The sequence below is a fragment of the Diadema setosum genome, chromosome 14, assembly GCF_964275005.1.
Source record: "Diadema setosum chromosome 14, eeDiaSeto1, whole genome shotgun sequence".
Taxonomy (NCBI): Eukaryota; Metazoa; Echinodermata; class Echinoidea; order Diadematoida; family Diadematidae; genus Diadema; species Diadema setosum.
This window is the reverse complement of record NC_092698.1, coordinates 731015-747912: the sequence shown is the minus strand read 5'-3', so window position 1 is coordinate 747912 and position 16898 is coordinate 731015. Positions and strand designations below refer to the sequence as shown.

At 37.5% G+C, this 16898-nt stretch overlaps 1 protein-coding gene across 1 annotated transcript in view; it reads left to right on the top strand.

Moving 5' to 3' along the window:
- LOC140237813 (extended synaptotagmin-2-like) overlaps positions 1-16898 on the top strand; it is a 103043-nt gene that overhangs the window by 2550 nt on the left and 83595 nt on the right. Inside the window, exon 2 of the mRNA XM_072317743.1 lies at positions 15259-15608. Within this exon, the coding sequence (XP_072173844.1) occupies positions 15259-15608 (350 nt within the window). The remainder of the gene's footprint in view (positions 1-15258; positions 15609-16898) is intronic.

Sequence of the window (16898 nt, the reverse complement as noted above, 5' to 3'; positions counted from 1 at the left end):
CCCTTTCTTTTTTTTAGTAGTCTTTGTCAGTTGCCTTGGGTCCGGTGGCAAGACTCCACTCCATAGGCTGACAGGAGTTGTGGGGAATGTGGGCGCGGTGGCCAGGTTTATCCCTTGTAGTTGCCATCGCTCCCAGGTCCGTTCTATAACCTGGTGCAAGTGTACCTGTTAGGGCCCCCGTTTATCGGTTAAATAAGTGCCTTACTTGAGTGGTTCCTGTATAGAGCACTGTAAACCACTGACTGAAAAGAACCACAAAAAGTGAAATAATCCTCCAAGGAGTGCTAAGAATCGCATGATTTGCAAAGAAGTATACAGTCTTCCATGCACTGAAGCTACTGCAAGATTTTCAGTATAAAGATTGCAGGAGACTGTAAAAACTAGCAAATATTTTATCATTAAATAAAGAACAACAACAAAGATTGGAATAAGAAAGTTAAGCATACACAAAGGTAACATAGCAAACAGGAGCTTTTTGTCTCACCTCCCGTGGAAAAACACACACAAACAGTATTATTGTGAATTAACCGGGACATTTATTACAACTTCCCGGTATAATTGTTTCGCTATACTACCGTGTCTATTACTGTGCAAACTTACCGTGAGTAGTCTGCTGTTCCACACCGTATTACAGTTTGCTTTATTCAACAGAGTAATATCAAACGGAGAAAATAAAAATAAGATTCATCAAACCGGACATTACATAAGGAAATTATGCAATGTTGAGGTGTCACGTCTTTTCCGAGTGCACGCAAACTGGACTCTCAAAACATTAACTCTCCCGTTGATTTGCTTATCAAAGTACATTGTATCAGTAAACTCATGGTTTTATGTGGTCTATTCGCAACTGCAATTTTTCTGGGGGTAAAACTGTTTCTGTAAGTTATCCCAAGACTACAATCACATATGAGGTAAAGGATACAAGTTATTCTCACTAATTTATTGTAAAACGAGAGGATCTTAGTGATGACTTGTGTACCAGTCGGGGGTGGGGATGGGTATGAATAAAATATAAAACGTGGAGGGGTGAAATCATCACATCCATAGATTTAAATACGTGGTTGTTACTTCTCTCACTAAATGAAACCATGGCAGTTTTAGAATTTCACAATTGCCTCAATAAGTTATGTGTTGCTTGCCCCACTCTTCACTTTTGCCCTCCTTACAACCCCCATATGCATGTCGCTTCCCTCTTTAATTCTCCCTTTTCTAGGCTCTTCTTCTGCCAAGCAACGATCCGGATAAGGACCACTATGTACACAATGTCATGGTGTCACCGCAAACCTTTCTCCCCTTGTCATGCCTGTCTCAATAAGTCTTGAGTTTATAAACCTCTATACCGTTTTGTCCTTTTGAATTATGCGATTATCAAAGCCAACACGAATAAGGTGTTATCACTTGCACGCGAAGTTTCAAATAGGAGGATATTAGTGCATGTAAGGTGAGGTAACGTGGTACAAGAAAGAGCGACATGGCGTGTATTACATGACATGACCAGAAAAGTAGAGAGCGACAAACCATGAGCGTTTTGGAATGTCTTTTTACCTATCAAAACCATTCCTTCAGTGACAGGGACACTGTTACATGTCAATTCAAAGAGAGGCGGCTTTTCATCCAGCAAAGGGGGAGAAAATCATTTATATTATATAAAGAGACATTAAACTATTCTTGTCCGTAATCAAAGCGCCAATTATGTTTCCTTGATTGCCTATAATAGAATTGTAAGTAATTTGAGACTTGATATAAGAGAGGTTCTTGAGTATACCTAGGAGGAAGTTTTTTTTTTTTTTTTTTTTTTTTCCTCATGTGGCATCCGGAACACACAACTATTATTGTTATCTTTACCGATTTAAACGGTCTTCAGCTGTTCAGTGAATAATCAAATTGTAATCCAGAGCATTAGCCATACGTGTTACACAATCATGATAATGCATCAGTTCTATTCTATAGAAAGAAAGAAAGAAAAAAAAACATACGGAAGATTATGACAAGATCCGGACAGATACTTTCATCGGTTTTGATCCATCTATGTCTTTTCAGCCATATACAGCCCTAATGGTCAGAGGGCCCTGTATTTACATTGTAGTAGCAGTAATGATAATGATAATGATAACAATGATAAGAATAATAGTTATCATTATTATTATTATCATTATTATTATACTATCATCATCATTATTATCATCATTGGGGCTGTTGAGGTTATTTTTATGATTATTATTGTTCATATATTGCCATATTATTATAATATCATGGTCGTTATCGATATCAAGCCCGAGATGCCAACTTGGCACTGAATATAAAAGCTTTAATGAGAAGGGCTTGATGTGTACTTATGTCCGTGGTATCAGTTTGATATATCATACCGGTCATCGGTGACTTCTGAATCCGTACAATCGTCTCAACCTCTGCAACGTTATCGCGACTGTGTGGTGCAAGAATTGATGTGCGATCTAAAAGGTGTATAGGAGTTAAAATTCAGGCTAGTTGTACATTAAAAACAAGGTTACCTATAATAGAAACCGTGTACTACATTATTTTGATACAGAATGAACTGCTAAGAGCAGACACGTTATAGGCTATGCGTTAAAGACTGAGGAGAGATTATTATGTTTGTCTGAAAGAGGTCAATATGTTTAAACATTCTGTGATGACGTGAGAAGAGGTCCAATTTCGTGTGCTTGATTAATCGCTTATCGAGTACACTGTGAGGTGCATGTTTAGAATGGCCTACATCCAGTTCTCCTATTACATCACAGCTTGATATTATAGAGCAGTTCCTTAGGCCAAGATGGACATTGCACGAACTCACGAGACAACACAGATTTAAAGACATATTCATGTACAAGTCTTTTATATATTTCATTCGTGCATAAGGATTGAACATGCTCGCGAAAACATTTAATAAAACATTACACACATATTATTTGCTTAGATTCTGATGGACAGAAATGACGTTTTAGCTTTTATACTACTCTTTTTGATTTATACAGTATATAGTATAGACATCGAGTAGCAAACAATTTTACATGGTTGCACATTAAACAGTCATTGTCAATTGAACATGGTAAAGATTGATGTTTAGTTGTATACAGTGGCGTATCTGGGGGGGGGGGGGGGGGCAAGGGGGGCACGTGCCCCGGGCGCCACTCCTCCAAAACATGATGATGACGCGGACAAAATGACAATGTTTATTGTGTTCACACAAAAATGTTCTGTGAGCTGAAACACAAAAATTTTCGGCTCGCTCGCTGCGCTCGCTCGCCAAAATTTACATAAGAACGAAGGTAAGAACAAAACGTGATGATGACAAAATGACAGCGTCTATTGTGTTCACACATGTCATTTTATATTTAGCAGGCAAAATGTTTCACGGAGTAGCGGCTGCAATTTCTTTCGTTCTGAAGCGATCGCCGATTGGATCAAAAGAGGACGCCAATGGTTTCGAACATACGGGGGAGGGGGGCGCAAAAAACCCCCGAATCAAACAAGATAATAACAAAACGTAATGATGACGCGGAAATATACAAATTTCGGCTCACTCGCTCGTACTAATTTAGAGTATGTTTTCAAGTCCTCAGTTTGTTGGTATAAATCGTTATCTATAAGGTCGTCACTATAATTGTGAGATTTAATAAGCAAAAAATGATAAGAATTCCATGTTTTGTAAGCTGAAACACAAAATTTTCGGCTCGCTCGCTGCGCTCGCTCGTCAAAATTTTAAAAAAAGATAAGAACAATACGTGATGATGACGAGGACATATACAAATTTCAGCTCACTCGCGCGCACTAATTTAGAGTATTTTTTAAAGTCCTCAGTTTTTTTGGTATAAATCGTTATCTATAAGGCCGTCACTATATCTTGATTAGAATTGTAAGATTTGGTAAGCAAAAAATGACAAGACTTCCATGTTTTGTAAGCTGAAACACAAAAATTTTCGGCTCGCTCGCTGCGCTCGCTCGCCAAAATCTATCAAAATTCATTACATGTAAATCACCCTCAAAAGATCCCTTTTAAGTGCTTGAAAAAGCATAATGTGGACTTTGTTTAAAGTCCCTACCGGGATGGGGTTGGGGTTGAACACTTTTTCAGAAATTAGGTGCGGAATTTTCGTGCTTGCCCCGGGCGCCGTTTTCCCTAGATACGCCACTGGTTGTATAGATAAAGGTGGAGAGTTGTGAGGGGGGGGGGGGGGGGGGGTGAGTATTGGGATATTCATGGAGGGGCAAGTGGGAAACCTTGGTTAAATAGCTACCCTTTGAAAGTGACGGTAACAATTCTTTTTTCATTACAACCTTGTCCATGGCGTTTGGGGTGTTTGTCAAATTTTGCAACTTTAATCTCAGGGGTTCACAGGCACTCGACTTTTACTGAGTAAAATGCACATGATGAGGACAAGGGAAAATTAACATACATGTTAGGTATAATGATGGATCCCTTTAGAATGCAGATATCCTTCGATTAGACGTAATATCGGCCTATACCTTACTCAAGACCGACTATATATTGAATTCATAAAAAGTTGATAAATAACAAGTACACTTAAGGGTGCATAATGTGACTTTCAGTATCTATATATATATATATAATTATTAATAACATCTAACTACTGTTACACATTATGACATATTGCAGAGTGGTGACATTTCACAAGATCTGGATGTTATCATGACACCGAAATGCCCCCCCCCCCCAACAAAGAGAAAAGAATGATGAGCGCTTGGTAAAAATGAGGGCACAAACATCATAAATACGTCACAGATCACAACAGAACGTCACGAGAAACTATGCCCACTAACACTGTGCTGTTTACAGCTGTAACTCTCCCTTTCACGGGCCTAATGGCCTCATAGCAGAAATAGATTTATAATTGAAAACAAAAGAATGAAGGAGAAAAAAGGGACTCGTCATTGGAATTGGCAGGAGCATAAATCCACATTATCCAAACAGCATGACCGGCTCATGCAATCTGGGAATATTACAAATCTGGATTCGCGTGAATATAGTATATGCAAGTATGTTCCATTTAAAAAGAAAAAAAAAATCATTTTATAGGGGTCAAAAGAAATCGAAATTTGTACATTGGTCTTTCTGACGTGATGCGAGAAGTAGAGCATTATAGCCTCCATTTGCCACTCAAATTTGTCGCATCATCGATGTATAATGATGATGGTCCTTATCATGATAAGGTTGATTAATATTGATAACTGTGGAGGGGTATAGGGTGAGTAAGATCCGCAAGCGCCATGCTATATAATTTTTGTATGATTGTATAGTTAAGGTTTTCGAAAGATCCATACGAGTGACTGTTCGCTTGTGTTTGTGTGTTGTTGTTGTTTTTTTTTTCATGGTTGTGAGTTGGTATGCCGCCATTGATTTCCTCACTACCCACGCAACTGTGTGGAGTAAAATCCCACGCTCGACAAAAATAGCGTCTTGCTTTCCTCAGTCTCAGATTTGGACATTATTCAAGACATGTCTCTTTTTTTTCAACTCACCCTTGCTTTAGCGACATTTGCTAACATTTGACTATAGACTAAATGAGAAAAGGCAGGAACTTCCACTGCTGTGAATCATTGTCCACCCACTCGGGTCAGGACGTCTAACGAAATTCTTGCGATACTTTAATTTACGGGGTCACTTTTTAGCAACAAAATCACTGCGTCCGAATTTCTGATATTTTCGAGGTTCTAATATGTCACGGGCAAGACCTCGTGCTGTTGCTGTGTATTGGCAATTTGGTGGTTGTAAGTTCAATGATTTTATTTTCGCGCTATGTGGTTATAAATAGAAACCTGGGACCTCAGGGCGGGGGGGGGGGGTGATGCGGGTCCGGGGGAGGGGGTCAAGATTTAATGCTCCCCCACCCTTAGAGTTACCACGGACCGCGTGGGCTTTGGTGTGTGTGTGTGTGTTTGTGTGTGTGTGCGTGTGTGTGTGCTTGTGGTTAAGGGGTCAGGCAGGAATATGGTTTGTTTTGATGATATACACATATGGTTATTTTGTGCTTGTACGGGGGGGGGGGAGGGGTGGTTGATAGGTTAGATGGAGAAAAAAAATGATGAGTTTTGTTCGGTTAAGTAAAGAATGCTTTTTTTAAAATATGTTTTTAGGAACTGCTGTATTCTCAAGAGAGTGTAAGAGAATTTATATAATGAAGTGGATATTGAGCAATCTGATCAAGTTGATCAAGATTTTTTTTCCTTTAAGAGTTATACTTTATCTGATATATTTATGTATATAGTGTGTGCTCTGCCAAAAAAGAAAAAAAAAGAAAAACAAAAGAAGTTAAGTGAAAAAGTGATTGAGTAGCACACATTTCTTAGTCGGTGTGTGAGTGATAAGGCACATTCGGATTGGCTTGATTAGGCTGATCAAAATAGCTTTTTCTGAGAATTATGCAGATTTTTATGTCATTTCTTTTATAAAAATAGGGTATGATTTGGTAAAAAGAATCGTACTGTATGTTTGAAAAATGATTTAGCAGCACAAGAAAGAAGAATACAGCTGCTTTCTTTTTTTTGTTGGTGGACGTATTAATTTTATTGTTAATATGGATTTCACATTGAATGAAACTCAAAGAAAAGAATATTATAAAAAAAAGTGTGTGTGTGAGAGTGTGTGTGTGTGTGTGGGGGGGGGGGGGATGGGCACAACCCCGCTCCGGGTTCCGATCCTCGGCCCCTGGAACGTACAGCCTTTTCACCAACACGGTCACAAACCTAGAAATTTTGTCAGAAAAAAAAGAAAAGAATACGACGCGTCTGATCATATAAAATCCAGTCCGTAGGCATTAATCACAGCGATATTTTCAGATCAGAATCACTTTGTGACCCTGGATACGAAGTCTTTTCTGTAAGAGAGCTAATCCTTGGAACGCAGTCATCACATTCTCTCGGACGACCATCGGTGAATAGAGCTGATAAAATTGTTGAATATATATACATATATATATATATATATATATATATATATATATATATATATATATATATACATACATATGAATATATCAATCTCTAATTTCATCGCCCCCTGATATATAATCTCGTTGAATATTGAGAGAGAGAGAGAGAGAGAGAGAGAGAGATGGAGAGAGAGAGAGATTTTTATTCATTTATTTATTTTATTTTCTTTGCTGCATGCTCTTCCATTGAAAACAAACAAAAATGTCAAAAAACCGACCTTTTGTATCCACATAATCATCTGCAGTTAACAAATGAACCAGACTGACCTAAATTCCGTCTGCTGACAAGGACATTATGCTGCGATAATATAGAAACACAATTTCATGCAAGTTTTTCAGCATTGTGTATTTCTGGTCAGACCATTCTTGTAAACAAAATCAGCTCAAAAACCGCCAGAGTTGTACGTCAACTTGAAAATAGAAGTCAGATTCAATGGGAATTAATAGCCTGTTAAAAACATATAGTTCCCGTTGTAGACCGCGAGAATTCTCCATCATAGCTATGGGGATAGTCTTAGTATCTTATTGATTTGAGAGGAAATCGACATTTACAGGCAAATGTTCTCATCCTGGAAAATAAAGACAACCTTAATTTGCACAACGAGAACAGAAATAATAAAAGTGTGTAACTTCGAATTCTTTCTGAAACTGTTCTAAACAAAATATAGTATTTTATTCACAGTTAACATAGAAACAGCTGATAATTCAATGAAATTTAAACTTGTTTTCTCCTCTAAAGTTCGTATGAGAGTTAAAGCGGCGCCGAGCATGACTTCAAAGTATAGAGGAATGTTAGATATTCCATGCAAATCAAATAATATTTATTTGTTGTTTGCATGGATTACGTATATTAAGAGTTGCCACTCTCCGGTACATTACACAACGAGTGTTACACCATGCTAATATAATATATCCCAGGCCTCCTCTTTGTGACGATGTGTGTAATGAGGTGAGACGTGCGTCATTATGTTTGTATTAAAGGTGCCTACATAGACCTGAATCTGTGAAGAAGGTAGACCTTTATTACAGGAAATCGATTATTCCACCCCCACCCTCCTCGACCCGTCCTCGTTGAAACGAAGAAGGAAAGTAAGGAGAATGATATGGAAATCTCGTGTGTTTCCGAAATTAGTTCGCTATAATGAGTGTTTTGTCGTAAATCCATGCATGCCAATTCTTGTATCTACATCGGAAAACTCCTCCTCTTGTTGTGTTGTCATAACCCGAGGTTCGCCAGATTATAATGATTTCTTTAGTACATCAGCAACTGATGGTGTTGTCTTTCTATATTTTTACGACATCTCATTATAGATTACTCCCTCCCTTGTTATTACTTCGTCAGCAACATTAATTTGTCTGAAAGCAGCTGCATCTTCTTCCAATATTACTGTCCAAAGTAAGTGACAGGCGATACAGGAATTCATTATTTTGAGAGTGTTCTAGACAAAAAAAAAAAAGAGGAAGGAATAAAGATAATATCTGATAATGCATGGCACCGTTACGTGAATTATCATCGATTGCATTAAGCCACCATCAGATAAGAATGACTACATCAGAAAAAAAAAATCAATTATATTGCAACTACCCGAATTAACGCAAAATTATAAAGATCTGATTTAGAATTGCCATTACAGCTTTTATCACATCAGGCAAGAAAGTCTTGCATTTTTCAGCACTAAAATCATAGCCCTAAAATTGCCATTGTTCTACAATCGAAACGTATACAGTTGGTATAGAACGAGTTGCGTATGATTACATTGTATTGACTAATACAGTTGTTTTTTTTTTTTTGCTTTTACTTTCCAATTGAATCATTTTGAACTTGCGCTTTCTTTTTCAGAATGTGTAAAGATCTCAGAAAAATGTACGAACCTGCAAAATTGGCACCAAAACACACACACACGCACGCACACACACACACAGATGCACACACATACACACACGCACATAACAAGAACTTCCGAGACAAAACAAATATTAAAGGGGATGTATAGTAACTGATCAGTGGGAATCAGTGGGAATGCTGGGGGATGATTGTTCCAATATTCTTGTGGGATTCATATAAGAGTACATTATATCTATTGTTGTGTGAAAATTATTAGCTTCAGAATGGTCTCATATTCAAGTAATGTGCAGTTTAATGGTTCCAGGCTAGCATGCCTGTACAGTGACGGGGCATTAATCTGCACATTACTTGAATATGAGACCATTCTGAAGCAAGTAATTTTCACACAACAATAGATATATAATGTACTCTTAAATGAATCCCACAAGGATTTGAACAATCACCCCCCAGCATTTCCACTGATTCCCACTGATCAGTTACTATATAGCCATCCCCTTTAAAGACAAGCAGACGGTTGTACAAACGAACATATTCACAGACATGATTTTTTTTTTTTTTTAGTATTGAAAAATTAAAGAAAGATAAAATGACAGATAAGGAACACCTCGCAATAAAAGACATTTAATTGGGTGGTACACAAACAAAAGTGATAAATCACTGAATAGTTCAATATGTTGGAACCAGATTTTCTCAAAATACCAAAATGAATATTCGTCATCACATAGAGCTTCAGCATATAGGTTTCCAGTCAGAACTATATCCTTAGTACGCGCTGTACACTAACACTGTGAAACAAGGTTCCATCAAACACTTTGGTTAAAATTGCGTCAGTGTTTTCACTTAACTCTGACTAAACCAGAGTGTAAACAGGGACTCACTACTTATCTCATTTGTGTTTGCCTTGGTTCATGTTCGTTGAATGTCACTCTTTCTTTAGATTTTTACTTAAAACACCAATACGCGTTTTTGTTGTGCCCTCAACCTCCTTTCCTGGTCACGTTTTCTCTTTCACAATACGATCACGCCCAAGATAAAGTAACAGCAGCAGCAGTAACAACAACATGAAAATAAACACACTAAAAAAAACAACAACAACATGCTCATACTCACCCTCCCACCCCTACACACAAGCACACACACACACACACACACACACACAATAAAAACATCTGAACAAACTGCAGCCAATCGAATACTCACATTTATACCATTCGAAAGTATACCGATCGCGAAAGTGTGTGAAAATATTTCTTTATCAACTTCCTCATCGTTGTAGAATTGATATTATGCATTTAGTTTGTCTATCATAGTACATTATCCATAGAAGATTAGCCTTCTGAGGCTTTTCAAGGCTACAAAGGAAAGAAACATCGTCATTGAAGAAATAAGATAGCATGAAGACTTTCAAAGGCGGAATATTGGAATTTGCCGTCGGAAAAGGCGTGCGAGAGGTGGTGCACACGGTGGCAAGCATTTCGGCTGAGACAATGGCAAGGCGAATTCGAAGTGGTAAGAAAGCTTAGTTTCACCGGGTGTGATCATGGTTATGGTTTCTCTGACATTTAGTGTAAAATGAAGAGGTCTAAGCAGTTACCCATCTCTTGTTAGGGTGAAAACTCAGCTTAACAAATTAATGATTGTGGGCCTATCAACAGGACGAGGGCCATCGGATAGCGCCATCTACTGTAATAGAATACAGTAGAATGTCTCTTCCGTGGGTGATACAGTATACACTTTCTCGTATCGTCGTACACTGTCCGAGTTGGATCAACAGCAAGCAGCTGTATTTTGGGAATCAATTGAGTTCGTTCTTAAAACTCACAGCATTACGATGAATAAAATCTGAATGGTAAACAGTTAACTGTCATTTCTCCATCTTCATAGGTTAAGCCTTCATCCTTTGAAGGTAATACAGTTATTTGGGACATGGTGGGGGAAGTTTCGTCCACACAAAATACCAGACTAGCCCGAAGCCTGCAGTGTGCACACTAAATTTTGCCCTTGCGCGATCAGTCAACAGCGACCTCTCTGTTCAAATTATTGTTTAATACTAGTACTGTATTCAGGGCAGTCTGACGGTGGATGCTCGAAGCTATAATCTCCAGCAAGCTCTGACCTTGTGTTTGCCTCGAAAGCTTTGCAGACAAGGATGCAGATTAAGAATGCCAGTGATGAATGCATGCTCAACTCTTGCAATTCATATGATGTGGTGAAAACACGCGTGATGGTTTTGAAAGTATGTAGGGCCTAATACATAAAGTTAAGAGGAAAACTGAACCAAAACCTTCAAAGGGCGGGAGCAGTTTCCGTCATTTCTGAGTATCTGTGTCGTGATGACATTATAGTAAGGGAATGTCTGCATGGTCATAATGTGGTCTTTGTTATCGAACAATATACTGGTATTGTCCTCCAAACAATATAGATATGAAATATGAAGTGGGTTTATGAATAAAGATATATAATTATATATAATTCATAAACACGAATATGGAACTGATATTTTTGTTAACATATTAATGAAGTTCACATGAAGTCACAAGCTTATCAATTTGTATATCTCAAACTGCATAAATTTATGGATATTCATTTTTCATTTCCGCATTCATAAATCAAATACATCTTCATAATACATTGTTGAGAACAATATGAAAATGAGGAGTGTAAAGACAGCCCCTTAATATATTGATGTTATCGCCATGACATTAATAATTCTTAAAACTATTGTACGAATGACCCTCACTAATAAGACCTGTCCCTCGCCAACTGAAGTTTTATTGATTTAGTCTCTCTTTTGTAGGATATAAAATAAAAGCGATATAACTCCTTATCATCCTATTTCTTAATCTACTCCCGACTTTATCGCTCCCATCAATAGCCGCGGTTACACTGGCAAAAAGATCGAGAAGTTTAAGTTTACTATCTGCATTGTTTGCCTTAATGTTGATTTTATCTGGATAACTAGCAAATCTTTTTATAATGTATTTGCGTCCACACGTGCTCCATGCTGGGTATATTGAGTAACCATATCTATGGTGATAAATATCACTTTTCCTTTCGTATGTATATAAATGTGTGTAGGCTGAAATTGAAGGGGTGGTTTTAGCTGCAAACATACACTAATGTGTGTTTGTATTACGTAATAATGTAAACTGGAATCATAATGAGTTTCATATTGCGGCATTTCTTCCCCCCACCCCCCCCCCCCGAACAGACACTGTGCTATATGCTTTCATCATTTATGTCGGTAAAGGAGATAAGATCTGTAATCTTCCAGCTTTCACTGCAATGGGCATGATGGGTGTAGGTCTACGTTAAGCGAAGCGCCATTTTGGATATCAGAAACAGCGCGGTAGGCCTATGCAAGTTTGAACCATACAAACTTCGAGTCAATAAAAGGTTTGACCTATAATGCAATATCCGTCTCTTCTCTTGTGATTAAGTGTTTAATTCTTCAGGGTGCAACGTCAGTGCGAATAATCATGATCAAAATGTGGCTACATGTGCAAACCATTGATGGGTAACATGACAAATAATCGTCTCTTTGTTCACATCAACATCTATTTTGTCGTCTTCTCTTCAGTTAGTGTGTGCCCATCCCGTACAGGATTTTAAAAGACGCCTAAATGAATCAACAGGATAACTCGATCAAAATGAGACTTTTATTACTTAGTGCTAAATTAAAATGGTGGAAGACTGATTGATTTATCACTATACCAGTATACCAAAAGCCTTGTTAGTTTGTTTCGAGCTCGGCTATGTAGGCCCTATGTCCCCTTCCTGACACTGTTTGCTTATTCTCAGGAGAAGGACTTGGCCCCAGGGGTGTCATGTCACCTCCGAAAAAAGAATAAATAGTGTTATCACACATGATTTACGATGGTATTCATCCCAGGCTGTTTTCTTGGAGTATTATGATGATGATGATGATGATAATAGTGCCTAATAATAATAATAATAATAATAATAATAATAATAATAATAATAATAATAATAATAATAATAATAATAATAATAATGATAATAATAATAATACTAATAGAGGAGACTCTTATAAAGCGCTCACTCTACCTAAAAAGATACTCATTACGCTGTCATAGGGGTAGAACAGAGTAGGCTTACGTATAGGCCTACAGTGTCACTGTCAAGTATCACAGAAGATATAAGAACAATAAACAAACAAACAACATACATGTAATAGGGTAAACTTTTACTGTCAATTTAACCCTAACTGCACTGGGGGGGGGGGGGGGGGGCCTGGGAGGCCCCCCTCCATACTTTTGGCGATTGCATCGCGACCGCTGGGAATTTCGGATTCTCTCTTGATGACTTCTTCCCCTGAAGTCTTGCGCACATTTTGATACCACATTTGTCCATATCGGACCTACCTAGGGGGTGTTATGGGCCAATTAGTATGCACATGTCATTAAAACGGCTAATCGCTGCATATGTTTGTGTACAGTTACATGCAATTGACCATGGCTTGCATTACTTTATAAATTTTGCTCAGGAATTGGTTTTCCACTTGGTTCATGCTTCTATATTGTTCTGAAATAAATTGGGCAAAGTTTAGAAACAATGATATACATAAGGAATATAAAACAATAGAAAACATAAGAAATAAAAACAATACGAAACTTCACAAAAAGTTTTTTTTTTCTCGTTTTTTTTTCTCTCTCTGAGGGGGAAATTGAGTTTTTATTTAAATAGAGGATTCAAATAACTCTTATCCTTCCACATGATTTACTGGGCACTCTTAGAAAACAATAAAATACATAACAAATGTAAACAGTAAAAACAAAAGAAATAAACACATTGGTAAAACAAAAGAATAACAGTGATATTTTCACTTTTTGAGACATTTTGAAAAACATGATTCTGTAAAGTTAATTTCAAAAATGTTTTATGAGTGTAGCAAATAACTTGTTTGATTTTTCTCACATTTCTATACTTTTTGTATTCATTGATTTTTCTTATATTTTGCACGCAAAACCACATATAAGCTAATTTTTATTAAAAGAATCATAAATTTACAAAAATTTGCATAAATTATACTTCAAGTTTACAATATCAGGGACATTAGAATACAGTTGAAAAGTATGGTAGTGCCCATGGGTCCTGTAAAAGGATAATTTTACTTCCAGTTTCATTTTAGTACGTCATACATTTCAAAAGTATGCAAAAATTCATAAGTAGTAAATTTGCATATTAATAGTTTATGTAAATCTGCTGTACTTATAAAAATAGATAAGAATTGATTTATTTCACATTTGGGAAACATTATTCTTCATTATTACACAGTTTTCACGTAATTTTGTACTTGTTTAGGCTGAAATTATGAAAATATCCCCCACATGCATAAAATACGCATTATGAATAATTAATTAGCTAATTATGCAAAAAAATGCATAATTGATTAAAATAAATTACACCATCAGATTCAGCACGCGAAGATCTATCAGCATGCAAATTGTCAAGTTCATCGGACATTGCGTTTCCGAGATCAATGGGGGGGGGGGGGGGGCTCCCAGGCCCCCCCCCAGTATTTTCATGGAGCCAAATAGCCCAGTACAGTAAGGGTTAAATTGCAAAAGGAAGGTCTTGAGGTTCTTTTTAAAAGCATCAATAAAGGAAGATGCTTGCCGAAGAGATAAGACTATTACAAAGTTTTTGGTCCAGTTTATGTATGAAAAAGCATGGTCCCCCAACTATATCTTATGGTTGTTAGTTCGAGCAGGGTGTCTCACCTCCCTGGTTCGAGGTACTGTAATTTTTGCGAGTTCGATGAACGAAGATTTCGTGGTGGTTGGTGAAGATGAAGAGTATAAAATGGTAAAACAGGTCTAATTAAATTACGTCGTTTTTGTTGGCAGATCCCAACCTCGCGTCCCAACAGATAGTAAACAAACAATAATGATAATTAATGAAAAAAAAAAAAATACGTGTTTGCAACACGCTAGCACACCAGCACAACTCTCCGGCAATACCACACCCTAGATGTTACACCTTGATGAGCAACGCTCCCCATGTACTATCGTGAAGTGCAACGGTGCCTCTTCCTTTGCAAACAGTAGCTATTATAGAGCTCTACATGTAGGTGTGTGTTTGCTAACACGGTCGGGTTTTAATTGACAGTCGCAATGCGGCTAGTCTATCACTTTAACTGTACGGTGATTATCCCAATCCTTTAACAATATCAAAGAGATTCTCGTGACACTGGCCCGCGTCGTCCGTTATCTTGTTTTTCGGGGATCTAGTCGGATCGGATCGGATCGGACAGTTACTATCGATTACCACCAAACCGCTTGTACTGGTACTCCTCAGCTCATCATTCTAGCTAGTTGAGCTCTGCCCACACTAGTACACCGCACCGACCGTTCATCTACAGCGCGCATTACCACTCACTCACTATCTTTTGTGTCTTGTTTGGGTCTGTGCTGTTCGCAGATGCGGTAGATACCCTTCGGAATTTTTGCTTCAGGATGGTGTCCAGAGGAGGTTCTGAAGGTGGGGAAGAGATGGACAAGGAAGCCACAGATGAAGTCTTTGCTGAGGAACCAAAGCATGATCTGTTTACTGCTGTAAAGAAGCACAGCTTCACCCTGATCATTTTACTGATCGTCTGGCTGGCTGGGTATCTCGGATTCAGCGTGCTATGGCTTCTTCTCGTCGTTGTTGTCAGCGTGTGGAGAGAGCGGGCCAGCCGCCGCAAAGCCGTTACCACCGCTCTGGCGAGGCATGCAGTGAGGAATGAACGAGAGAGCATCGTCGGAGTAGTTCGAGATCTGCCATCATGGGTAAGAAGACACCACCCTTTCACTCATATCATACATGAACAATAAGCCATGAAAAATAGTGGAGAAACACGTCAGTGCTTCTACTAGTACTTTAGGAGGTGCTGTAGATTTCTAGACAATAGTCCTGTCTATTTGTCAGTAAATAGACCCAAAAGTCTGACAAGAGATGGACTCCTATTACTCAAGTCATAGTCTAGAGAGATAGGCACCCCTTTTTGTTTTTATATTCACCTGGGTGAATCCTTCCATTGTCTAGACCTGCAGATCTACTAGTTTCATAAAAAGTGGCGCAATAGATATTAGATTATCTAATTGATATGTGCTCATGAGTCATGTCTAGTGAGGTAAAGTCCATGCAAAATCAAGCAAGGAGCAAGAACATAATTATTACTATACTAATTAGAAATGCTAATTCAATAAGTTACATGACATTTCATCTTTAACTGTCTGAGGCTTGAATGGGGTCATGCTAAATAAATCATAAAATTTTATAAACCAACATCAAAGTCTCAAACTAACCCCTGATTATTGCTAACCTGGGTTTCATCCTTAGAATTTCACTGTTGTATATTGTCTAGTAGAGTTCTTATTGATAATATTGGTTATATACTTTTACTCCTTTTGCTTTTATTATTTTTTTTTTTAATTTTTTAGATGAACATCCATTTCATAAACCAAGGAGAATTTCTGTAATGTAATGCCATGACCAACTACTAATGCTAGTAGACTGGTGCAGTATAGTGACACAAAATACTATGGATACTTTTTACAACAAAAGCCAAAAAAGGAAGGAATAAGGAGAGGAATATGAAATCATTCAAAACACACAGAAATAAATATCAGTCTGACATTTCTAGAAAATAGAATTGGAGAAAATGATTCAGTTGCCACAGTAAATGTAATGTTTACACAAAATATCATTTTGGTGCATCAAATACAAAGAGTGCTTTGTATTTTTTAGTAAAGATCTTTATTACCTAGATTTCTGATTATATCAGTATGACCTTATTTTCACTTGATGCTTATTATAATTATCTTACAAATCTTAAAAGTAAACATGCAAATGATGCAATGCATATCATGGGATGGATCAGTAGCTGTTGATGTATAAAATTTAACCAGTTATCTCAGGTTTTACCTTGTAGTTTACATAATGAAAATGTGTAAATGCAAGCACATTTAACCAGAAGCAGAGAAGCACCTTCTTCAATGTGTTGAATTTGTATTCCTCTGATTTGAGCAGTGATAGAGCCAGTCTTTTTTTTTTTTTCCAGATTGATGGTGTATGCA